Source organism: Pogoniulus pusillus, chromosome 28 (genome assembly GCF_015220805.1).
Source record: "Pogoniulus pusillus isolate bPogPus1 chromosome 28, bPogPus1.pri, whole genome shotgun sequence".
Lineage (NCBI taxonomy): Eukaryota > Metazoa > Chordata > Aves > Piciformes > Lybiidae > Pogoniulus > Pogoniulus pusillus.
In genome coordinates this window covers 11,546,833-11,572,135 of record NC_087291.1, presented here as the reverse complement: position 1 = coordinate 11,572,135, position 25,303 = coordinate 11,546,833, and the positions used below count along the sequence as shown (strand labels likewise).

The 25,303-nt window shown below is 38.9% G+C and overlaps 1 protein-coding gene across 4 annotated transcripts in view; it reads right to left on the bottom strand.

Annotated features, from left to right (window-relative positions):
• SNX13 (sorting nexin 13) overlaps positions 1-24,748 on the bottom strand; it is a 60,574-nt gene extending 35,826 nt beyond the window's left edge. For all 4 annotated transcript variants that reach the window (XM_064166909.1, XM_064166910.1, XM_064166911.1 and 1 more), the window contains exons 1-3: positions 24,523-24,748; positions 6,554-6,666; positions 2,311-2,413 (exon numbers count right to left, since the gene is read on the bottom strand). In XM_064166909.1, the coding sequence (XP_064022979.1) occupies positions 2,311-2,413; positions 6,554-6,666; positions 24,523-24,534 (228 nt within the window). In that variant the 5' untranslated portion in view covers positions 24,535-24,748. The remainder of the gene's footprint in view (positions 1-2,310; positions 2,414-6,553; positions 6,667-24,522) is intronic.
• Between the last annotated feature and the right edge of the window lie 555 nt (positions 24,749-25,303).

Genomic DNA, 25,303 nt, shown 5'->3' with positions numbered 1-25,303 from the left:
TCACAGAGAGACTACCTAAGGTTAATTGGTAAAAATCTGAATGTACATAAGCTTGTACAATTCAGGTTTCGCTCTGGACTTCAGGAAGTCATCTTCTCCAATCTCCTGTTCCAGAGCAAATGCGGTTGGACCATTCTTTCATACTCTTTTTTCTCTCTAGTGAAATGTTTACATAAATGCAGCAGAATTTCATCTTCTTTTGATTGTCTCTGAAGACCTCTACAATTTAGAACATCTGCTTTTATTTCATTGCAGCTACAACAATTGACCAAGTTCTCACTTGGAAAGCATTACCAGTTTTAAAGCCTGGTTTTCCAGACACTTACAAGACTGACTTAAAGGAAAGACCCAACTCACAGGATCCTTCTATTTGACTGTAATTTCACATATATTAGTCTGACATACTCCACCAGTATTAAACCATTCATTAGCAAAAATTAGTATCACTTGTTAAATCTAACACCTGCCTATTTCATTGTAGGGAGGTAGGAAGCACTTCGCAGGAATGTGAGATATGAAGAACATTCATTGTTCAAGAAAGATTTTAAACATTAAAATAATTTCAAATAAAAGAAAATACTTTCTAATTATGGCAAGCGAGCAGAAATTTGGCACAAAAAAGTCAAATCAGGATCCCAAGCACAGCACATTTGGTTTTGGTTAAGACTTAATATCTTCTTGCACTGCTACCAAAAAGCTCAGCTAAACTAGCTAATACTATTTTAATACAATGGCAGAGGAAAAACAAAGAATTAAAAGACACTACTGTCAAAAACAAACAGATTTCAGTTGGAGAACAACTTCAAACAGCATTTGGTAAAACAGCTAAAAATAAATACCTCTGTACTACAAAACATAAATCCAAAGATTAGTCAAGAAAGGACATCTGAGAAGTGATGTGCCCATAAGCGAACCAGAAGTCAAACTACTGAGCTTGCAGAGACTGCACAAAGAAAAAATTCACAACCTTTTACTCCTTTATGATGTGGCCAGAGCATACATGTGTACTCATGTCAAAAGGTATCATTAAAAAATGTAACATTTACAAGACAGAAAAACTTGTAGATCAGCTCTCAAAACACAAGACTTTATGACCCATATAATATACACACTGAAGACTACTCAGAGTCCTAAAATGTGCAGAAATTAACATAACAGAATCATTAATTGATTGTTGCCTTGCCCTTTCTGAGCCCTGAACACCCCATTTTTTCATCTGGATCAGTGACATTCCCTGTATGGTTTAGAATATACTTATGTTCCAAATCTAGCTCAACAGAACACAAGATTGAAGTGAAAAGGCCACATACCAACTAAGCTATGAACCAACCACAAAGGAAGTTCTGCCATTAGAAACCATACTGCTGAGTCACAAAATAAATGTCTATGTGGTACTGATAGGAAAGCCAGACACTTCTCCCTCCTCCCCTTCATAGAAAACATGAAGTCTGGTGTCCTGACAGTTAAGAAAGGGCAGCATGTTTCACTCAAAACAGTTGTGAGAGTAAGTATAACACAACTAGCAATCTTTGGATAAACTTTTCTCTATTCTGATGAGTGCAAATGGATTAGACAAAGATATAATCTAAACTGAGCTGCCTAGGTATGTTGGTTCACAAACCAGCAATTCTATGGGCACATATTAGCTACTAAGAATTTATTTTACACTAAACACATGCAGATTTATCCAGTTAGGAAACCTGAATTTAAGTCCAAGCACCAAAATGTGTCTGTTCAGAATAAGCGTTGAAAAGAAGATACCCTTGTTCCTCCACATCTAAGTATTTCCACAATTTTTCCTTTCTCTTAGACAAAGACAACTTCTACATTCCTGAAGCACTCTAAGTCAAGACTTCATCATTTTAGTAGTTAGACAAGCAACTTTCTAACCATGAACAACGCAAAGAATCAAACCTGGAGAGATTACAGATCTGGTGATGGAAGAATCCTATGTTGTCATGACAATCTTGCAAGATAAAGCTCCCACCAAAAAACCCACCACACACAAGTACTGTAGACAGGAATGGTTTAGTAATTCCTTCACAGGCAATACTAGCCAGTTACATCTTAGTCATTTCTCATAATAAAGCCAGAAACAATACTTCAAACAAGCTTTCCATAAACATTTAAAAACTTGTTTCAAAATGGGAAAATGGTGTATTTCACTTGCACATTGCAGCTGACTCAAAACATAAACCTGTGCTCTTTTATCTTGGGAAGTGGGTACAATCCTTAGATTATTAGTGACAATCTATTTTTCAACATTTATAAAATCTGAACTAAAATTTAACATCAGAAGATTCTGCTTACCTTAGGGATCCCAACTGATGTACAAGGAAGAAATGAATGTTCACACTGCTCAAGATATTTTTCCGAGTTGCTTTTTCCAAATAAAAGAGTAACCACAAAACCTCTGAAATGACAGAAGAAAGACCAGCTAGCACAGCATCCATCTTGGACTCAATCTCTAGAGGTCCCTTTCAACCCATAAAGTTCTGTGAAACTCATGAGAAAAAAATCTACAGGGTAACTGAAGTCAAACACAAGGCACTGGGTTTTTGGGGTCTTCTGTGTTGCTGGTTTGGAGGGTTTTTGGATTATTTTATGTTGTCTTTAATTGAATTCAGCACACAAAACCTAAACAATTTTATTTTAAAAGAATGTTAGAGCAGAAGTTCTTTGTCTTCTTCCCTCATAATTCTACAAAGATATTAAAATTATAACTTACTGTTAAGCAGGACAGCATTTCATTTTATTATTGCTTTATTTATAACAAAGGCATAAGGGAAAAAAACAACCATTACAAAGACTCAGTCTTGCTGCAACAGCAACAATTTACAGCTCATGACATGAGGGCACAAACCCACATAAACATAAAGCTGGCTTTACTAAAAAGCAGATTGAAATCTAGAGGCTGTGACAATTATATCATAATCAAAGTATGCAGTCTTTGAAAAGTAAATCATAAAAAAGTAGCTGTGATGCTCAGACTGGCCTTGGGATGGCTAAACAAGCATCACTTTTTACCCAAATTTCAAAGCATTACATTTACAAGCCAGCTGACCAATATTTGTAACCACAGGAATTCCAAGCCATTAAAGGCTTGAAATATGCTGGACTTGCTACATATGAGAACAAAAAGTAAAAACTAGGTCCAATTACTCTGCTGCTCCAGATACTTAAAGATAGCTTAGCATCATTGCTTCTAGTAACATCATAATCCAGTTTGAGGACAAAAACTTGCTTAGAAAAATCTCCATATTAGTTTCACTGCACTTAAAAGTTAACTGATGTTTTGGTTTATGTGTTTTTGTTCGGATGTTTCAGGCTTTTTTTGAGGGGGCTCTTTTTGTTTGGTTGGTTTTGGTTTGTTTTTAAATAGGAAAATTCAGGGTTTTGTTTCATCATTTACCACTTTTATAATAGAAAACTATCTTCTTTTAAAAAAGCAGCATACACAAAATGCTTTTATTTTCCTAATCAGTTTTTATTTCCATCATATACCAGCAAGTTAGGGAGAAGCAAGGAAGAGAGAATGTGCATTTCTTCTTTTATTCAAAAGGATTGAACCCTTAGAAATACTAGATATTATCCATCTGTTTTCTCTCAAACATGATGACACTCTTAAAGTTAATGACTTATTAAAAAAACACCATCATGCTACCAGTATAGTTTTAAAGTCATCCTTCCAGATTTCTTTAAGCATCTTCATTTTTGAACTAGAAATGCCAGGAGTTTCTGCCTCTACATCAGAAAAGAATAGCTTTTATTCCCAACTTAAGTTCTTATGAACATTAGAGAATACATAGCCTGAGTGTAATACAAAGAATTAGAACATATAGACCATAACGCATATTAGAATATAACACAGCCTGCCGGCTAACCAAAAACTTTTGGTGTAAACACTGAACTAATTCTTCAAGAGGATATTCAATACATAAATGAAAAATTACTTTTGTCTCGTCTAAATAAATACAGCAGAAAAAGGGAGAAATTGTATTTTACTGAAATCTTTGTTGTGCAGGTTTTCCAAAGATTATTGGAAGGCCAGCTTTTCACAGGGACAGATCAACAAGAGAACAAAAGCAAAAGCCAGAAATATGGAGACTGCAGATTTGCCAGTTTCCCCTCGAGTCTGAAAAGTCACAACCTCAGTTGAATGCTTTGTGAAAGTCAAAAAGCAACTTCCCTATTTAGTCAGCAATTACAATCACCAATGTAGGCAGCCAGTCACTATGGATGTGATTAAGCATCAATAATTATGTTTTTTGATGACAGTGCAAATTCCTTTAAATGACAAAGCAACTCATGGGCCAAGAAATTTCAGTTCTTACATCAGAAGCTTTATTTTACTTAAGATTGAAAGAGAAAAGAGCATAAGTTAAGAAACATTCATGGTATGAAAGGAAAGGCAGATGGTAAAAGACAGGCTCAGCTCTCAGGTTAAGAGGTTTGACAAATACTTCACATAAAGGCAAAACAATATTTCATTAGCACGTTGTAATAGTCTTGGCTGCACTCGATAAAGAAATAGTATCTACCAAAGGTAGAAGGCCCAAGAAAGAGCTCAGCTCTAAGTGCTTGAGTGACCAGATTCTGAATTGATGTACTAAAACACAAACAGCTAACATTTTATAAATGAGTCTTGAAATAAAAAGAAATTAAATAAAAAGAAATGAAACACAGAGAACTTCTGACTTGAAGCTTTCACTGATACATACAAATGAATTTAGTATCCTCCTGTGCACAGAAACAATAGAACAACAACAAGCTTTGTGCAAACACGTTTAAGAGTAAACAAACAGCAACTAAATAACACCTAACAGGAGTAGTGAAACTGTATAAACAGACTGATTATGTTGATATACCTATGGTACCACCATCATTTTCCTTCACAACTCACTGGCATACAATTTAAATGCTTAGGTCAATACTAAGAATGCAACCAGCCACAATTCAAAATTTTCTTTTGCTTGAACTGCGAAAATGGGATAGAATTGGAGTCTCAGATAGCACAAGTCAGGAACTTTTGATACACACCACTATTTCTGAGCAAGTATAAAATGTTACAAGACTGTGTGACAAATGGGATAAAATCTCAGGTTTCAACATCGAATTCCACCATAAAAATTCATGTTCAAAATTGTTACTTTACTCCAGATAAGGGTATAGTAATTATTAAGCACACTATTACAATCATAAACCAAAATGAGATTTTATCAATTTAGATAAATTATGTTATAATATGTAATTGCTAATCATAATGTTTTGAAATAGCTTTTTCATTTAATTTGTTTGTCTGTAGAGGAAAGATGGCCAAGTATTTTGCCTAACTTCATGGGAATTAATTAAAAAGAAAAAGCAGCAAGAGTAATTCAGATATAAATCTATTTGACCTAGCTAGCACTCACTGTTCTGCAAGCTGAATGTTAAAACTTAAAGTAGGCATATCACTCTGAAAATCATTAATAGTGTAAAAAATGGGCTGCACATGTTGAAATAATGAACTAAAGACACACTGGAAGGGCTGACTCTTCACCTCTCTCTTCAGAAGTAATCATGCAATAGGGAGATAGACATTGATTCTGCTTTAGCAGATATGCAACCACAAGACTGATTTCTCCTTTAGAAGATTGGTGTTCACTGACTAGCTAAAAAAATGAACCAAAGCAGAGATGATTTGAAAATAAGCAAGCTTAGGTACTAAAGGCAGTCTCAGGGCAAGAGCACATCTGATTTCAGACACACTCCATGAGAAACTGCTTTGCCCATTTAGCTTGGAAAAGTCAAGCAATTGAAACTGAGCAAGAAAGAGGGATAAACTTTGAAGAAATTAGTACATCCTACTTTGGCTTTCATACTACAAATACTAAGGAAGTGGTAACACTAAACAGTGAATGGATGAACTCTTGGCCTTTGGATGAACTCTTCTGCCTCTTTTCCCTGGACAAACACAGCAAAATGAGCTAATCATACAGGTATTAAGACATAAGACAAAAGCCTTTACTTAAGTTGACCTTACTTCAACTAATCCTTTTCTGTATCAGACTAACTACTTTCAGGGATAGAATTTCAAGTATAATATAGCTGAAAGCCCAAGTATGCTGGCTTTAATATCAGCCACTAAACTATTACATTTTGTGATGAGACACACAAGAGAATATTTCCATTCTGTACTGTATTCAGTAAGGATGTTAAAAGTGTTTCAGAGAAGAGAAAACTATAGTCCAAACACCCTATTAGAAGTCAAGTAGGTCTTGGAGAACCTAGAAAGGTTACTGTCCTGAAGATTAGTCTTGAGAGAGAGGAAGAAGGAATATCTCAGTAATACATTTGGACCTGGCATTAGAAATAAAAGCCTTTATGGCTACAAGGCAGATAATATAATACAGACTGTAATGACGGTGCTGAAGAGTACAGAAACAGAACTTCTCAAGTGCAGAATATCACATAGAATTCACTTGAGATTTTTCAGAGCAAATGATTTGCTGAAACACACATTGAAAACTTACTTTACTAGTAAATTATACAAAACACTAAATAGTATACTTACCCAACCACAAAGCAGAGGATATAAAATGCAAAATAAAATATAGCGAAGGGTCCAAAAGTTACTAGAAAAAGCACAAGGCCAAGACTTCCCCATCCCCATATGGAAAGACTGGTCTGTAAATAAGAACACAAGGAAAATAAATCATTAATTTAACATTCACACTACTGAAAGCCTCTAAAGCAGTATTTGTAGTTTTTACAAAGCATGGTATGTGCTAATAACAGTTTTCCTTTTCTCTAGGCCAAGTCAGCTGCAGTACCTAAAATAGTGTTCCTTTCTCCAGTCAAGTCACAAATAGGTCAGATTCATCAATTACTGGGTTCAAGTTTACTGTTACTCTTTCTTTTACATAAGACAGAGCAAGAACATTCAAATAATTGCTTGAAATAGCTAAATATAATTCTGTTTTAAAAATCAGAAAATTTAAAAACCAGAACAATCAGGTTTGTACTTTGTTCATGCAGGCATTACCACATTCCTAGAAGAGATATGGCTTAGCAGGCAGGATTGATACATAAGGACTAGAGGAGGACAAAGGTTGTTTGGAAAGCCCTTGGTGCAGCTGAGGGCAGCACAGGAGCACCTCTTGGGCAGGAGGGATTTTACAAGTGGTGTCTTGAATAAAATAGAAAGCAAAACTTCACCTTTGCTGGTAGATTCACCAAAAGCATGAAAACAGCAATATTCAAGTTACTGTGCCAATACAGGTTACAGTACAGTATAAGTGCATTCACAGATACGCATATATAGAAAGAGACTGGGTCCATTTAGAGAGGGATCCAGATCGAGAACTAGACAGAGATGCATGTCAGTGTATATATATATACACACACACATGCAGAGCAACTTAAGAATGAGGTAGGGAACATCTGACTGAACTAAGCTACCATAGTTTTAGACATTCACAAAGCTATGATGCAGCCAGCAGAGATTATATAAAATTAATTCAATCTAGTCTCTAGTTCTATATGGAAAATGTATTTCAGCCAAGTCCCAAGGGTGTGAAACTGATGATGACAAGTATTTATAGGCCACTAAAACTGCTTCAGCTCTAAGATTCTCAACTTTTCTTTTTTTGTTGTCTAATTTACACCTTTCCCCCTAGTGATCAAATGACACTCTAATGGGAACACAGGCAACTGCTATGTCAACAAGTAACACCAAGAATCTATTTAAATGAACTCGTCTTGCAGTTTGACATCTAGAAAACAAGCAAAGATCGAACACCGTATCTGCAGAGAGCCTTCTTTAGCTTTTAGTATGAAAGACAGGGCAAGCTTGACTAGACCTCTTATTTATCTGAGGGGATTGTTTAGTTTTCATTGTTCTACCTTAAAAGCATGGGAATTTAAAAAAAAAAAAAACAACTTCCTCTCAAAAGTTCTAAAAATCCACTAAAGAATGAAAAATAATATTAAATAAGGGACCTACATATAGAAAGCCTCCTACCCGAGGCTTCATTTGTTTTCTGAGAGCAAGACATCAGACTGGCCAAAAGCATAATCACAGCTCCAAGGAGAAAACGTTTCATGATGTAAATTTAGTAATCAGAGTAATTTAATTCTTCCTACTTTATTATAAGTTCTATGGAACACTGAGATGAAATTCTATTTCTTCTTAATTAAAGTTTCTTAGCAAGACATGGAGAAGCTACACTGACTTCTTTTTGGATGCTTGAGGCTGGAAAAATTACATTCATCTACATACTTATGTTTAATTAAAAACTGGATTGTAAGTTATTCAATTCTCTTTAGGCTGAAAAGATATGACATTAGGTTATATTAACCATATAATCCACAGAGCTAAAATGTTGAAGATAGGTGCTACATTATGTAATTTTTTAAAAATTTGCCACAGCTGAGTACATTTTGTTGTAGATAAACTGCCTGGAGATTAAGAGACACCAGTCAAAAAAAACCAAACCTGGCAAATACAACAGTTAACTAGAAACAAGAGCTCTCATTATACATCCACATTACAAAACACAAAGAGGACTCCTTATATTCATGCCCTGTGAAGTACATTTTTAAACTTCTGCAGAGCACTACAAGTAAGAGACACACATAAAAGATAACATTTAATCATGGCATTTGTTAAAAAAAAATCACTAATCTTAATGGCATTATTAAAAAAAGTTTAAGTTCTACATATGAGAGAAGCATTCTAAATGACTTAATAAATCTTAATTAAGATAGCAGAACGCATATTCAGAGTTGGATGAATGCATAATTAACAAAGAAAGATCTGTAACTCTAATAAATATAAAACAGTGACCTTTTGTCCTATGCTCTAGTTTTGTAATTTTGCATATTGCTAGAGAGATTTAAATCTCATTTGGTATTTTAATAGGATTCCTTAAAACTCACACAACTTGTTACATTGCAGTAAGTACAACAGATATTGGCCCGAGTTCTTCTGTACTCTAGATGACTGGTTTACAGTCTGGCAGACTTTGAGACATTTAAAGGAACCTAACCATCAGTATGGTTCCCTCTAGGCAGACTGTAAAAAAAAAGTCCCAAAACTTTACACTTCTTAAAAGGGACTTCATAAGTTCAACTACCAGACAAAGCTGTTTAAAGTTACTTCAACACATCAAAATAAATTATTAAAAGAAAGTCCGAACATGACACAAATATATGAGTATGCAGCTGGTCACTATGGAACCAGCTCAGTAACTTAAATTCAGCCCCCACTACTTACACCTTATTTTCAAACACGTTCTTTATAATGCCCTTTTTTTTTTTTTGGAAGATTCACAAATTTACTGCCTAGCTTTACTCAAGTTAACTGCACGATGAATACTTTTTACTCTTAACAGAAAGAACCAGCCAGTCTTCTGGCTTGCACAGTGCCGTGAGAGATGGTATAGCACTGGTGCCTTAAGTCACAGCTATCCAGGTAGCCCTTTAGAAGCTGCCATATGGGCATATACTGCATGCATATACACATGCACGTATGTATACACCTAAAGGATCTTTGTTCCAATCAACTGTTTCACCTCATCAGTTTTAGCCACTTTTTTTAACCATCACTGGAAGCACCACAGATTAAGGCCTTCCATCACCAGTTCTCAGCTTTCATGTCTTACAAATGAAGACTTGCGCAGCATATCAGTAAGGTCACATACACAAAGGGCCAATGCAGCATCATAATCACACACAGCACAATTATGAACGTTCTTGCGTGGTGTGGAACTGCTTTAGCAAAATAAACTGCAACTGAGGTAAAGAGCTGCCTCTAAGGGCACTGAAGAACCTCAACAGGTGAGAGGAAACATACACCAATGCAAATACTCAAATAAGGTTGATTCAACTCTTATGGATAAAGTCATCACTTTGCAATGCCACATAGGGTTTTGGACTATGTTTTGTCTATTTTTCCCACCAATTTTTTTTCCCCCCACAGTATACAGTCCGCCATTATTAAGTTTGCAGATAACACCAAGTTGGAAGCATGGTGACAATTTGTTAGAGAGTAGGAGGATTCTGCAGAGGGACCTGGACAGGCAGGCACAGTCCAACACCATGAGTTTTAACAAGGCAAAGTGATGGGTTCCTCACTTCAGCCACAACAACCCCATGTAGCGCTACAGGCTGGAGACAGAGTGGCTGCAGAGCAGCCAGGCACAGAGGGACCTGGGGTACTTGTTGACAGCCAACTGTACATGAGCCAGCAGTGTGCCCAGGTGGCCAAGAAGGCCAACAGAATCCTGGCCTTTGTCACGAACAGTGTGGCCAGCAGGACCAGGGAGGTCATTCTGCCCTTACACTCAGTACTGGTTAGGCCACAGCTTGAGTATTGTGTCCAGTTGTGGGCCCCTCCATTCAGGAAAGATGTTGAGGTGCTTGAACAATTCAGAGAAGTGCGCCAGTACTGCTGAGGGGGCTGGAGCACAAGCCCTATGAGAAGAGGCTGAGGGAGCTGGGGTCATTCAGCCTGGAGAAGAGGAGGCTCAGGTGAGAGCTTATTGCTGTCTACAACTACCTGAAAAGAGATTGTGGCCAGGTGGGTGTTGGTCTCTTCTCCCAGGCATCCAGTGATAGAAGAAAAGGACACAGCCCCAAACTGTGCTAGAGCAGGTTCAGGCGGGATGTTAGGAAGAAGTTCTGCACAGGAACAGTGACTGCTCATTGGAACAGGCTGTCTGGGGAGGTGGTGGTGTGGTGGTTTAGCTAAGTAGAAGTGTCACGGTTTAGTTAAGTAGAAGTGTTAGGTGATAGGGTGGACTCAATGACCCTAGAGGTCTTTTCCAATCTGGTTAATTCTGTGATTCTGTAACTAGTAAAAGCAGCACATACTCTTGCATGCATCTGTTTTTCTTTGAGTTTTGCTTCCTAATTAAAGCAGCATTGTGATGGTTCCAGATGCATAGTTATGGCTAGCAGTGATATGCTAAGACTGATTACACACAACTGAACATGACTGTTCTCATAGCTTATGTAAATCCACAAGATGCACTGCCCAGGAACTGTGTACTAATTAAGGTTAGGAGAAGAAAAAAATCCCACTGAAACTTCACTTGCATGCAGCTATGTGTAATATCATTTACTAGTTATGAATTAGAATATTTCACATGCAAATTAGTAGGAGCACGACAAGTATTTAATGGGCCAACCACAACAGCAATGATTTACTCCAGCAAAAAAACACACAACTATGTTTTACTATACTTTAAGTAGCTTTAAAAGTTTTCTTATTCAGTTAATCCAGCTAATGAGCTTTGAAAGCTTTGCCGTTATTCCATCTCTAACCAAAATTCTCAGCCTTATATACCTTTCTCTAAAACAGTTCACCAAGGTAGCTTACAGGTTGGTTGGATTTAAAATGGTGCTATCAATTTTAACTTGCAACTGGCAGGAGGAATGCAAGTATTTCTACCTCAGTGCAAAACCCACATTACTCCAGAGGTCCAGCTGACAAGGCAGTCCTCTTCTTTCTCTTGTCTTCTATTTATCCTTCCCTTTCCACCAAACAGTAGACACATTTCCTCTCATACAGCTCTGAGTGCCACCGTTCTCCCATCCAGCCATAAGCTTCCTGTTCCAGGTACCCACTTTCTTCACAACCGCCCCACATACTGAGCAATTATGGTTTCAACTTTGGACACAGTTCCAGGACAGGGCTACAGAAATGCTAAGGACTGAAACCATCCACTTGTCAATCTTAGGGCTTCAGTAGAATACTACTTGAGTTTCACAGCTGTAGCATCCAACAAGTCCAAACAACTTCTGACTGTTTTCAGATTTGGTGGTTGAAACAAAATAATCAAACCATGGAAAGAACAGTGTAATTTAAAACCAAACTCCTGCTTCTTTGCTCACAAGACTTTTACTGTGTATATCCAATTACATTTCTGCATTCATATTTTTTAAGGCACGGTAGCTGACCTGTCCCTATACTAGACACTGATAAGCAAACAGTTCTTTTCCATCTGAGTAGGCTTTTTTGTTAGATTATTTTTAAAAATATGTTTTGTCAAGTGTGTTTAATGCCACCACTGGGCTTATGTAAAAACATATTTAAGAACTATCAAGGATTGCATATACAGTAGATGTCGAGTTAAATTTTCTTCATTCTACACATCTGCCTTTTAATTTGACTTCCACTTTGAGTATAAATGGAACGTGTTTATGTATAAACCTTTCTATAATTAAGGTGACTCATTTTTGTCAAGTGACTAAAACCATCATTCTAGGATTCAATTTACTGTCTCTTTACTAGCATAACAAGTACAACTGGAAAGCTTTATCAACTGGAGTGCAAATTTCATTTGTGGTGAAACTGTTACTGCTGTACTACTAGGAGAAATATTTAACAATTGTGAAACAAACCATTGACATCGTTCTAGTTACATTTTCCTCCCTGCCTGTTAGAATAATCAAGTAAAAGATGTGTCACATGGGATTTTTTAAAGAATTCTGCATATTCTTCCTGACATCACAGAAGGTCTCAACTTCTTCCTTCTTATCCTTTGGCCCTTTTCTTTCCTTAACTCAAAAAGGCAAGGCAAAACAAACCCTAAGCTGCACTCCCACTTCAGACTATGAAGAAATAATTGAAGTGAACCTACACATCAAATTAGGAGCTTCCTCCTAACATCCAGCCTATACATGAAACTAGGAAGTGGATTCTTTAAACTGACATTCATTTTACTAAGTTTTCAGTGCTAACAGCTATTTTATTATACAGCAGAACTATCAGCAAGGGACAGAAGGCTTCATTTAATGCAACCTTATTTTCAAAGCGGAAAATGTATTTATCTTATTATGGAAAACAAGAAGCCACTGTCCTAGACACATGCTTCCTTAGAAAAGGCTTACATTAAAACCTACTCTGAATCATATTCTAGTTTAAAAGGATGTGGAGTTTTGGTGCACTAGTTTGAGGCTAGCTGGAATATTTTAGTGATAGATTATAGGCTGAGAAAAGGAAACAATGGTAATGTCTACTTCAGTCATAGGCTTGCTGAGATGTGTAAGAACAACACAAAATACAGATAAGACAGTCGTTGGTGTGGGGCAGTTGGTGCCTATACTGTTCTCCCTGACCTGCTTTCTGTGCAATTAATCCTTCTGCTTTCTAACCTCCCTGGCCAATCCTCCAAACTCACCTTGCACGTCGTAAGGAAAACTCTGGGATAAAGTAGAGGGATAGAAAGAAGGTGGAAGTCCTCCCCTCCTGAGGACTCTGGTTTCTGGGAGGGCTGTTGTGTTTCTGTATTACCTTTAACTTGTATACTTCTGTCCGTAGCTGTAAATATTGTGAGTATCTGCCTGTATATTGTGCTAAGTTGTATATATAAAGCTTCATTTCTTAATTTCCAGCTGACTGAGTCTAGGCTGGGTGATTCCATAAAGGGGGAAAGGAGGGGGGCAGGTAACACTCAAACCATCACATTTGGTCAAGTTCAAAAGCAACTCTTGAACACACTGGATAATGACAGAAAATGAGACACAAGCTCACTTTCTTCAATATAACTAACTTCAAAGAAAGTGTTCTGGTTTTCTCTTAATTTGTAGCAATCTGTATTGACTTGTATCCAAGCCAGTTTATCCACGTGGATAGAAAACAGACAAGAAGGATTGAAGTATTTTGGATCACCTAAGCCTGCCCCTGTTTGAATCACCTTATTGCATGACAGGATCACCCAAGGTGACCCAAAATGAGAAAATAAATTAATCCCTCTAACTCTAGCTTGAATTGAAGCCAGTAAGATGATCAAGACTGTTCTATGTTCAGCCTCTGGATAAACAGATTACATCTATTTCAAGTTATGCTAAAGGGAAGAAAAGGGGAAGCCCCTACAACCTTCCTACAACCTTTATCAAGTCAGGGGAGGGGTCAAGTACTGCATATTTCATCAGTGATTACTGCTCAAGCATCATTTTAAGCTTTTTCCTTCTTGCCTAGAAATGCAGCAAGGAGTTATTTTGAAGTTTCTTTCATCATTGTTTTTTTTTTTTTTTTTAATTTCACTGCTAAAACAACCTGAACCTACTAAATGAATTCAAAGAATCATCAACTTGGCTTCTAGAACAATTTCTACCACTTAAAATTTCCAACATTTATCTTGGCAGAAACACACTGAACCTCTCTTAAGTTAAATCTAGCACATCATCTCTTATGTTTCATCTAACTAAAAAACCTGAAAGCAGAGCCCAGGGCTGCTGTGGAAACTGCTCAAGGTATGCTTCTAAGTTTATGCATACCTTGACAGCTATGCCTTCTGAAGGTAGAAAAGACATTTCTTCAGTTTTCAACTCCTACTCCATGCTAGTGGTAGTTTCAGCTGAGCACACTTTGGTCCAAGTGAAAAACAGCTGCCTGCTCCTTTAACTCACATCTCCACCATAATGCCCAAATTATGCCATTACCTATAGGATCTCATACTAAGAAAATATAAAGATTACATACAACTGCAGTAGAAGTTATGGTGGGTTTTTTCCCTTGTCTTTTCCTAAACAATTCATTATGTATGAAAATACCTTCACATTTTACACTGAGAAATAATCCATTTTTTGTTTCTACCATTCGATTTGTTTAGAAGCCTCTGTAAGCAGATAAGTATTTTAAAGCAAACTTAAAGCCAGTAGATTCTCTGAGTGGGAATATATGTTTCAATGACGATCTGCAGGCTGTTTGTGGGTTTTTACCAAGAATTAAACTTATTTTATGTGGGTTTATATGCTTCCATAAATACATAAACATTATACACACACACACAAAGCCCAGTATTTCAGTTTACTGTAGAAAGATTTAATCACTATCTTCTGAATAATCTTTTATTAGCCTTGCTTCCTGAGGTTATAAAATTTGTCACCTGAGTTTTATTTCTCTAATCCACCAGTACTATTATATCTGCTACCTGCAGCACAATTTTCAGGGTTCTCTGAACTACATTATCTTGCCAACTCCAAGAATAAACTGATTCGGATGCAGTACAGTACTTTACTGTGGCATTTTACTGTTTTAAAAGTACATACCACAATCTAAAATAGCCCAAATAAGCAACACCAGATAAAAAAGTTACTTCAAAAATATTAACAACATAAATTTAAAATATTTTTATCTGAGACTGGACTAAATATAAAGATAAGCTAATAGTCTTACTAGGTCATGTTACAAATGTGAAGGGAAATGGTAAAAAGCTATTTCACATTATCTATCATAATTGTCAGAACGAGTCCTTCAGTAACAGACGTGCTCAAAAAGACTAGAAATTAATTTCCACATTGTCCCTAGTGATCAAGGCTACAGTCAGTTATATCATCTTTTTGTGGAGTTATTTTGGTAAATGAAAGGACATCTTTAAAAGATCTCCAGAAAAAAAGTAATGTTTTTCTTCATTAAGGAGGATAAACAACAATGTAAAGCTCCAAAAGGAAAATGACATTGAATCTATCAGCTGTAATGCCTAATGGCACCTTGACTACAGGCAGTACTGCAACCAGTATTACAGAATTCAGAAAGCCAAAGCTCAACGCAAAGCCAAGATAAATTATCTGTCAAATTATACTGGCAGCAGAAGAGGATTTGCAAGAAGGAAGGTCCAGGCCAGGAAGGAAGAAAAACACATGCCAGTCAGCCTCACTCCTAACAAGGCCAACTTCCTATGAAGCATGCTTGCTGGATGAAGACAAAATAATCGTGAAAACAGATGTTGTAGAAAATGACAAAAAAGCTTTAAAAGGCTAGAATATGCCTCAGAACTTCCAGATCCTTGCAACTCTTCCTTCTGGATAGAGTATTGCCCAGTTGCATAAAATAAAACAAGAAAAAAAGGTTAGTTCAGTGTCTCCAATGTATTTAGTAGATCACACTATCAAAAGGAGATTGAAATTTCTTTAATGAGCAGTTCATAACACAACAAGCAGTGCCAAAAAACCAAACACACCACCAAAACAAACAAGCAAACAAAAAGAGGCATAAAACAGCTTTACTTAAGAGCCTTTTCCCAGTGGGGTAAATAAAACAGAAATATTAATAAAAACATTCCAAATCTTTCCACTCCACATGTTTAATGTTCCTTTTCTCAGTCCTTCATTCAATCCTTATTTCTTGTCTGCTTTACCCACTCACTTCCAATAGATGTTTGGTTTATCCTTTCTGGGAAAGCACACTTACATTACATGTTTCCTTCCAACTGTGCCACTTTGCCTTTCCCTCAGCACTGCTACTGAAAAAAAGATATTGCCTGCTGCCTCTGCAACCCCTAAGAAACTTCACAAGTTTTAACCTCTGGAGGTCCCTTTCCAGCCTCCAAAGTTCTGTGTTTGTGTGTGTGATTCGCTACACAGTGCTCCTGACAGGGACTACGGTGTGGTGCTCAGGAGCAGACAGAGTTGTTTCTCTAAGCAGACTGGAGCCTCCTATAATTTCTTCCAAGCCCTCACTCCGTAACTCCTTTCCATTTGGCCCCTCTATTGGAGCCAAGAGCCTGTTGAATATCCTAGCTGAGCTTCAAATAGTTGTCTTCTTCCTTACAATAAAATCAGGGCCCAGAGTTACTGTGCCAACTACTTCCTATCTCTCAGGTGCAGATATCTCCTGCTCTCAGTGACACTGAAGAAGGAAAGCAAGCATGAACACCTGCAAATGCATCTGCACCTTATAGAAAGGGCAACTCTATGAACTGAGTGGAGCACTTAATTCCCAAACATCAGGGCATGGAATATGTCCAACTCCTCAATGAATTTGGAGGAGGAGGGGAGGAAGGAAACCACAGAAATGGTACATCAAGTCTTGCCACTAAGACATCATGGTTATAGACTGAAACTAATTATAGATTAAACTAATTAAGTCATTTGAGCATCCAGCTCTCAAGGCAAGTTTACAGATGTTATCTTAAAACCTCAATCAGCGTCACTTGCTCAAGAGCATCAAGAATACAATATGAACCTAACTCAAGTGGAGCTAGGTACCCTTACTCATAAGTGTTCTGGAGGCAGAGGTCACAGTAGGAGCCATGGCATACCCTGTTCCCAATAGGACAGGTATTACATTGCATTTTGATTCACTTGAGATATAAACAGAAGGAAATGCAGGAAAGTGCTATGCACTTATTCACGCCAGATCATGCAGATGTTGATTTGGCAACTTCTCCCATGTTCCCACCCTCATACTGCTCCAGAAGGCTGGTTCATCAAAACAAAGCAATTCCTCACACAGCTGCTGCTTAGCTGCTAGACCTGATGCAACAAGTAGCATCACACCAGATTGTGCCTGGTGGTAGGAAAAAGCCTCTTTAATAGCAGACCATACTACTAGATATAATTAAGTTGATTGTGAAATGGTACTCTTCTGATGCATGCATGATACCGAAAGAAAAATATATGGCAAACCCACTGGCATCAGCAGTAAAAAAAAAACATATATAGAAGAAAAATAAAGGAGGCAAACAGAATCGCAACGAATAATAAACCAAAAGCACAAATAACAAGGTAACATCATACACAGACTAACCCAGGTATAGTAGTCCATATAGCAGCAACACTAACTTGGATCACTAGCAAACAGAAAAATGTTTTGCATAATGTGTAAAAAAATAAAGAATAAGAGAAACAGAAGTTATGGGCAAATCTTGAGAGAACATGAAGAGTGCAAGTATGATGTTATATTGGGATTCAAACAGAAAAATCACTTCCAATAGAAAACAAGAGAAAGGCGTATCAGTAAAATAAACAAAAATAGTAACGGGCAAGTGCAGAGCATCATTAAATGGAGGATTTAATAAAACAGGATAGCAAATAAATAACAGAAGATCTTAGAAACAAGAAGTTTGCCTTTGGTCTCACTATTACTAACATGTAGTCTTCTCAAGAACTCCTTAAGGGGCTTTAGGAGGGCAACCACTGACTCAAAGACACAAGATCAATACTATTTTAAGTCCAGACCTTTAAATCAACATAAATAAATAAAACTTATTTCAGAATTTTAGTCACACCTGCAAGACAAATTAATGCAGGCATGAAGCAAAAGAGAAAAATATAGTTGTAATACCATAAAGCAAGGTCCTGGAACTAAATACTTGCATATATTACATGAGAGTAAATTGCATTTAACAGGACTACAGCACAGTACTCAATTTAGGGAAAAGTAATGACTGCTAAAAGGAAAACCATTGCAAGGGCAAAAATTTTAAATAAAATCTTATTCTCTTAGCCATATGTCAACAGAGAAATAATAAAATTTTCATTGTTTTGATAAACACAAAACAGCATTTTTCCCAAGAATTTTAAACCTAAGCAATAAATCAACCGTAAGTTATTCTCATTTCATTGTATGTACCAGGTTGTATCTGTAATTGAGACACTGAATTGCAAGATTTATGATTTCCATAGCACTAGTATATGATGTTACTCCACGAAGTTAATCAAATCAGTTTCTTCACACTTGTGATCAGAATATCTGAGTAAATAATATAGATTACAAAGTTATTTCAAGTATGTTAAGAGGCTAGCTACCTCAGAGATATTAAGAAAGCTATCAAATATGCCAACATTTACTGGAAAAACTATAGCATTTTAGGGATAAAAAGAAGTTTAAAAAAGATTGCATACCAAAATAGTGCTGTAGTTTCAAGCACAAACAGTTTCTTCAGTGACTAAGGAATACACATCATTAGCACTGATCCTATTATTTTCCAGGCATCACAAAAATTGGTACATATGCTTCAAAAGCTGATACAATGTTATCAAACACTAAGAGAGTAGGGGAAACCAGAATAAACAAGGTTTTGATTTATTGAAAAGGACATGGCACGCAAAAGTTTGTGAAAAGGTGCCAGGCCTCTGACAGAAGAAAGGACCTGAGACTCAGCTCTCTTCCCAGTCTGCAGCAGCAGTTACCAGAATAGCAAGGCTTTGTCATGCTTCCAAATCAAACAAAACCCACAATCATTTTCATGATTAGCAAAACTTTAAAGCAATTGCTCTTTCTACGGTTATACAGGTCAGGTACTTATTTTAAGGCATAAACACCACCAGATCTTTATCTCATATTCACAGCCTGGGATGCCAGATGCTGAATGCAGGATGACTGGGATCTTGGAGGTCTCTTCCAACCTGATTGATTCTATGATCAAGCACTTTTTCCCCCCACTGCTTTCAGTGCCAATTAAGAGCTATAGAGAAATTACCCCAAGTTTGTGGCACTGTTTCATAATCAGTTGGTAAGCTGTGGTAAGAATTTCATGATGAACTTCTGGAGTACTGTCTACTTGGCCCAGTCTGATAGCACTGACAGGAAGAGTGAAAAGGCAGAGTGTCCTCCAGGATATGCATCAATGCAAACTTCCTGCATAAGTTCATTCCCTTCCATCCCAAACGACTGCCTAACTTGCCTGCTCGGAGGGACCAGCAGAAGGCTTCACTAAAGTTATTTCTAAGAATTCCAAAAAGATACTGAAGAGCAGAAATATATCAACTTAAAATAATGGTATTTACAAAGTAATAGCATTCTGACACAAACACATTTGTACAAAATTTAACTAGGATCACCCTGTTCCCTCCCAAAGCATGACGCTAAGGGAAGGCACAGGAAAACACCGTAACACAAGCATTTAAGCAACTAACACTCTTTGAATGAAAACTCTGAAATCCATGAATGCTCTTGGAAAGAAAATATTTAAAGCTTATCACTAGGTGTCTGTGAACTTTTAATTAGCCCATATTGCCCCTCACTTGAGCACCATTTCCACTTGTGAAATGTAACAAAAACAGTTCTTGACATTTAGTATTTCTGATTACCAAAAACTCTTCCAGTCAAATCAAGGCACAAAAAGAACATCATACAGGATATGGGATGAAAGAAGGGAATTAAAGGAAAGTAAGCAAGCAGAAATGAATTTATATTCTCTACATGCTGAACTAGTGGACTGATTACGGCACTCATGATACCTCCTGCTTCTTGAAATTTCTCTCTCATTTAACTGCAATTGTCAAATGCAATTGATTTTTCTATTATTCTGGCCTTGGCAAGCTCAGCCAAGCAATGGTGAAAAGCGCTAATGGTACTTCAAAATATTAATCCTTTAAGTGTTACCAATAACTTACAATGCCAGTGGTTTCTTGTTTCTAATAACAGCAACTGCCCCCATGCAAGTTCAAAGCAAAACATGCTTCGTCATCTTTGTCAGGGTGGGGAGAAAGGGACAAACATATTTAAAACAAAGATAATTCCCTAGAGTGCAACCAAACAGAGGAAATCACCATTTGGAGCTCCTTCAGCTATCTAACCAGACAAGCTATTGCTATTTTTATTGAACTAAGAAATTTTACATTTTCCTTACACACTATTTTGGGGAACAGCCCAGACTGACATTTTAGAATTGATGCAGAACTCTGCATCCAGTCTCAGACATTAAGGTCCAAATCTAGACTCTAAGAATAGTCCTGAGCACATAATGTTTTACTAAAAATCAGCAAAATAATTAAAAAGAAAAGCTAGGAATATATGACATCCATTCCTTGAAGATCAATTTTACTCATTTTACCATGCTTCATGTATTTTTTTAACTGATGCTCCACAAAACATGGAGTTATTTAATTGTTGCTATGACAGCTCTTTAGGGACACAATGCAGAGAAGCAATAGGGTAGCTATACAGAATACACTGAAGGAGAAAGAGAAGCTTTATATCTCCCAAAGACTTGTACTTCATGCTCCAGCTAGATCTCATCTGGAAAAACACTGGCCAGGCAAGGACTCAGCATACAAGTCTCACAGAAGGACAGAAAACTAGTTTCTTTCCACACCCTGATAATTGCCTACACATTAGAAGCTGTCTCTACCAGCAAAAGAGTTCAGTCACATGAACTTTCAACAACCATTTATAAAGGTACAGAAAAAAACCTGCAACAAAGCTATAGCATAGAGCAGTTGACTCTGTTCTGCATCTTTCAGAGCTGGATTAACATATACATTACAATGTGCTACTGTTGCAGCAATGCTAATTCATTATTATTCTAAAGCATGTTAAAACAAAGTGCTGACCTTTATTCTTAAAAATCAAGCTAATTTGCTCAGCTCTGCTCAAAAGCAGATCTCAATGGCTAGTAACCATCAAAACGTGTTAAACATCTCTTCTAAATAAGAAGTAGATTATTTAACAACATGGTAATACTATACGTACTTAGTGAATTATCTTGACCAGTTGCAATAAGAAGACATACTCATTTTCTTGGGCTCATTTTTAGTTGTGGACAAAAAGAGACGTTATTTGCCTGTATTACCAAATTTCATGAATCTCAATTGTCACTAGTACTCCTGCTAAGATAAATTTTGAACATCTTAAGTGCTGAGAAGAAAGCATCTCAAAGCAGTTCAGTAAGAAACTGGCAGAGGAAAAAAAAAAAAGGAATCTACACTTCACTTTTTGTAAAGTGGCCTCTTTAGAGGCTACACTGGCTGCAAATACAGCACAAGTCATCAATTTGAAAGACATTCTAAAACTTTCTGTAAACTAAGTCCCGTTGAAATCCTTTCTAATGCTTGCTCCCATCAGAATTTAAGACACTACTGACCAGCAAAAGTCACAGCTGTAAATCACTAGCTGACTCACTCACTATAGTCTACTACACAAAAGGTAAGAAATGTGAAGACAGCTGACTGAAAACACAAGAGAGAGACCATTGCAATTTGTGACTATCATGGCCTCTCAGACAAGAAAGTGCTGAAAGAGCAAGACACATGGAAACAGGCCACACTGGGTCTCAAAGAGCAAAAGGAGACATCTGATGGAAAAAAAAAAAAAAAAGGAAGGAGTGAAAAGACACAAAAAGGTCATCAGAACAGACCAGAGACATGATCGCTGAAGCGGGACATTGAACACATGCAGACAGAACTTACTCAAAATGACTACAGAAGTAAGTTCTGATGGCCGAGATGATGGAGAACTCGGGACTGATGTTTGCCAAGTAGGTAAGTAAGCGTAATATGCCTGGCATGCAATGACATGATTTCCAATGCAACGAAAATAAGAAGACCTGCAGTATGGACCAAATAAAAAACACACCCGGTATTTTTTCCTGTCGGGAAGTGCGATCTTCCCCTGAAATTACTGACTACAAGGTCCTGTATCCACACAAAACTGGACTGAATCTGCTGGGGTCTGCATATATGGATACAGTAAAGGATGTAGGAAACTGATCTTGAGAAACTCTAAGTTGTGTTTCAAATGTGTGACAACAATGTAAGTAGAACCAGACTCTGCCTTTCCTTCATGTTTAAAAGTATTTAAGAATAATACTGTCAACATAACAAAATTACAAAATTAACATTTGTAGCGGTGGGGAATATTTCTAAGTTTTTTATGACACCAAGAAATGAGACTGACCTTAGCCACTCTAGACAGCAGCAAACTACACAAGCCTGCAAGTACCCAAGATTTTTTTTAGATCTAATTTCACTATACATTCTTAAAGAAATAGTTAATTTGAAGAGAGGAAAGACAACAGATTTGCTGATTGTCCAGCATTCCCCCTTCGTGAAGTTATTAAGTTTAGGCAGCCTACAAACTCATCAAGTTTTCACTACTGTCCTACTCCAATGTCAGTCCAACCCACATTCCATCTCACTTTTCACATATAAACCAAGGAAACAGACAAACAAAAGAGTGACATCTAGGCAGTTGTAGGATACTATACATGTATCAGAAGGCTTTAAGCAATCTGCATCCTCCTGTGAACTAAGGAAAGGGTTTATGGGCAGGCCTGCATGTAGTTTTCACAAAGTAGTTTAGGCACCAAGTCATCATTGGAACACCCAAAAAAAGCATGCTGGAAAGGACTCCCAGTCCACATTTCAGGCTGGTCCTCTGACAGTCAAGAGCTGGCTGGCTGAAGAGCTCCTCAAAACTGTTTTTCAGACAAGTAAGCAAAGCCTGCAATTTTGAGAATAAGCCAGAACTTATTTCCCTTGGTAGAAACCAAGCCTGAAATATTTCACCCTGAAGTACTTTGTCTACGAAGTATTTCATACACAGGAACTAGATGTAAAGGACATCAGAACCTAGTCCTCCAAATGCCAAGGCTAAGTATTCCAATTGATCATCACATGGGTAAGCACTAGGTTTTGCCTCAAAAAGCCAAAGAATCAAGTACCATCCACACCGCTACAGCCATCATGGAACAGAATAGACAAGTATGAAACACCAACCCAGAACATTCTATGCCACCCTTAAAATAACCTGAATTACTTGAGCTAATGCTCATGCATCACACTCACTATTTAGCACAGATTATTAATCCTGACCATCCACCAAATACCCTTCATACAAAAATAGGTCATGCATTTTTACACGTTTAACACACTTGGCAAATTTTAATCTCCCAGGGAAATCTGAGAGCTCACGTCACTAGTATCAATTCCTTAATGCCCTAAAACTTTGAGCTGATGCAAATTAAGAGCTTCAGGATCCTTTTTCAGTTATCGCTCAGGAAATCAAAGCTAAATTTTTCCCGTGTCAGAAAGCAAGCCTTCACACTTCAAGACTTGAAACAATTCCGTTTTGGCCAAATAACCTTCATCACAGGATAAAAGGGCAATTTATAAAACACAGGTAATGCAATCATCATGTTGGAGAAGTGTCTGTAAGCCAGACACCTTGCTGACATATTAAAAATAGAAAATCAATCGTTCTTTGGTGAGTCAAGCCAGTACAGAGAAAAGTCTCATTTGCCCCTTTAAGTGCAGCTTTGGACACTGGAGCCTTTTCTAGCCCACAATGATCCTCAAATACCCGCTTGCCTCACAGCTTAGCTGCCCAGCTGCTTTGGGACAGAAGGCCCTCACTAGGGAAAGGCGAACCCAAGCAGCTAACTTCTACCAATTACCTATAACCACAAACTCCTGCAACAGCAAAACTGTTCGATTTAAGCCGTTTAAGAAGAAAGCAAATACGGATGCTTTACGAAGCTACCACAGAGGAGGAGGCCAGAGGGTCTGAAGTAGGTGCCGGCGGTCGGGGCCCGAGTGGAAACATCCTTTCGGCGAGGCCTAGGGCCGAGGCAGGCTCCCTTCTCCCCAGGTGTGCTGCTCCATAAACGGGGCCCGCCGCAGAAAAGCGGCCTCACCGACCCTCGCCGGCTGCGAAAGCCCAGCCGCCGGCAGATCGCAGGCGACGGAGGGCCCGCTCCGGCTGCCCGCCGTACGGGGCAGGCTCGGCGGGCCGGGCTCCGCTGCGGCGCTGGAGCGTCCCGCTCAAGTCTCGCCCTGCCGGCGGAGCACAGCGCCCAGCTGGGGAGGAGCGAGGGGAGATAAGAGGGGCACGGCCCTGCACTGAGCTCGCTCGCCGGCGCCTCTGCCCTTACCTCGGCCAAGGGGGAGGCTACCTGCTATCTAAGCAGGTCGGAGGCCTCAGCGAAGGGCAGAGTCGCCTCTCAGCCGCGGCGCGCAACCGCCCTTTCGGGCAGACGAAGAGCCGCTCCCTCCCCTCCCGCACCACACCGGCCGCGGCAGGGGTCTTACCTCTGCTAACATTATTACCCGCTGCGCTGCGGCGCCTCGGCGGCTCTAGCCCCGCAGCATGGTGAAGCCCGGCGGCCGCGCGGAAAACTCTCCCTCAGCCTGCTGGGAGGCGAGGCGAGCGCCGCCAGCCCCCTGCCGCCTTCCTCAGCGGCCACCCGCCGCCCCCAGCCCCGCAGCCGCCTTCGCAGCTCGGTCCGGAGAGGCCGCCATCTTGAGAAAGCTACGTGCGCCGCCGCCGCCGCTCCCCGCCCAGCGCGCCCGCCCATTGGGGCTGCGGGACGCGGGGCCGCCCCTGCCGGGCCACCTCATCGCTCGCCCCGCCCCGACCCGGGCCGCTGTTCTCCCAGCCCCTCCTTCTCCCTGTCTTGAGCGAAACGGGAGCAGTGTTGGAGGTGCCGCTCCGGGGTCCAGCCCCAGGGTTGTAGTCTGGCGGCCGGGAAGGCGCCGGAGCTGTGCGGTTTGGTAAATCCAAGGGCTGGGAATGTCTGGGGGGTCAGTGGTGGAGCCGGCGCCTGTCCCGCGGTGCAGCGGCCGTGAAACACTGCACAGCCCGAAGGGAGAAGTTGAAGGCAGCAGAACTTAAAACGCTGTTAAAGACCACCTGCTGTGGGTTTAGGGTTTTTTTTGCTCCCATAAGACGTTGGTGTGTCTTGTCTCTGAGCTCTTCGGCACCAGACAGCTGCTCTGACGATGCCAGTTGCAATATTTCTTCCAATTTCTGACCAAGCAGCGTGCCTTATCCACCAGTAATACATGCAGCACTGCATGTCTTTCCCTGCTC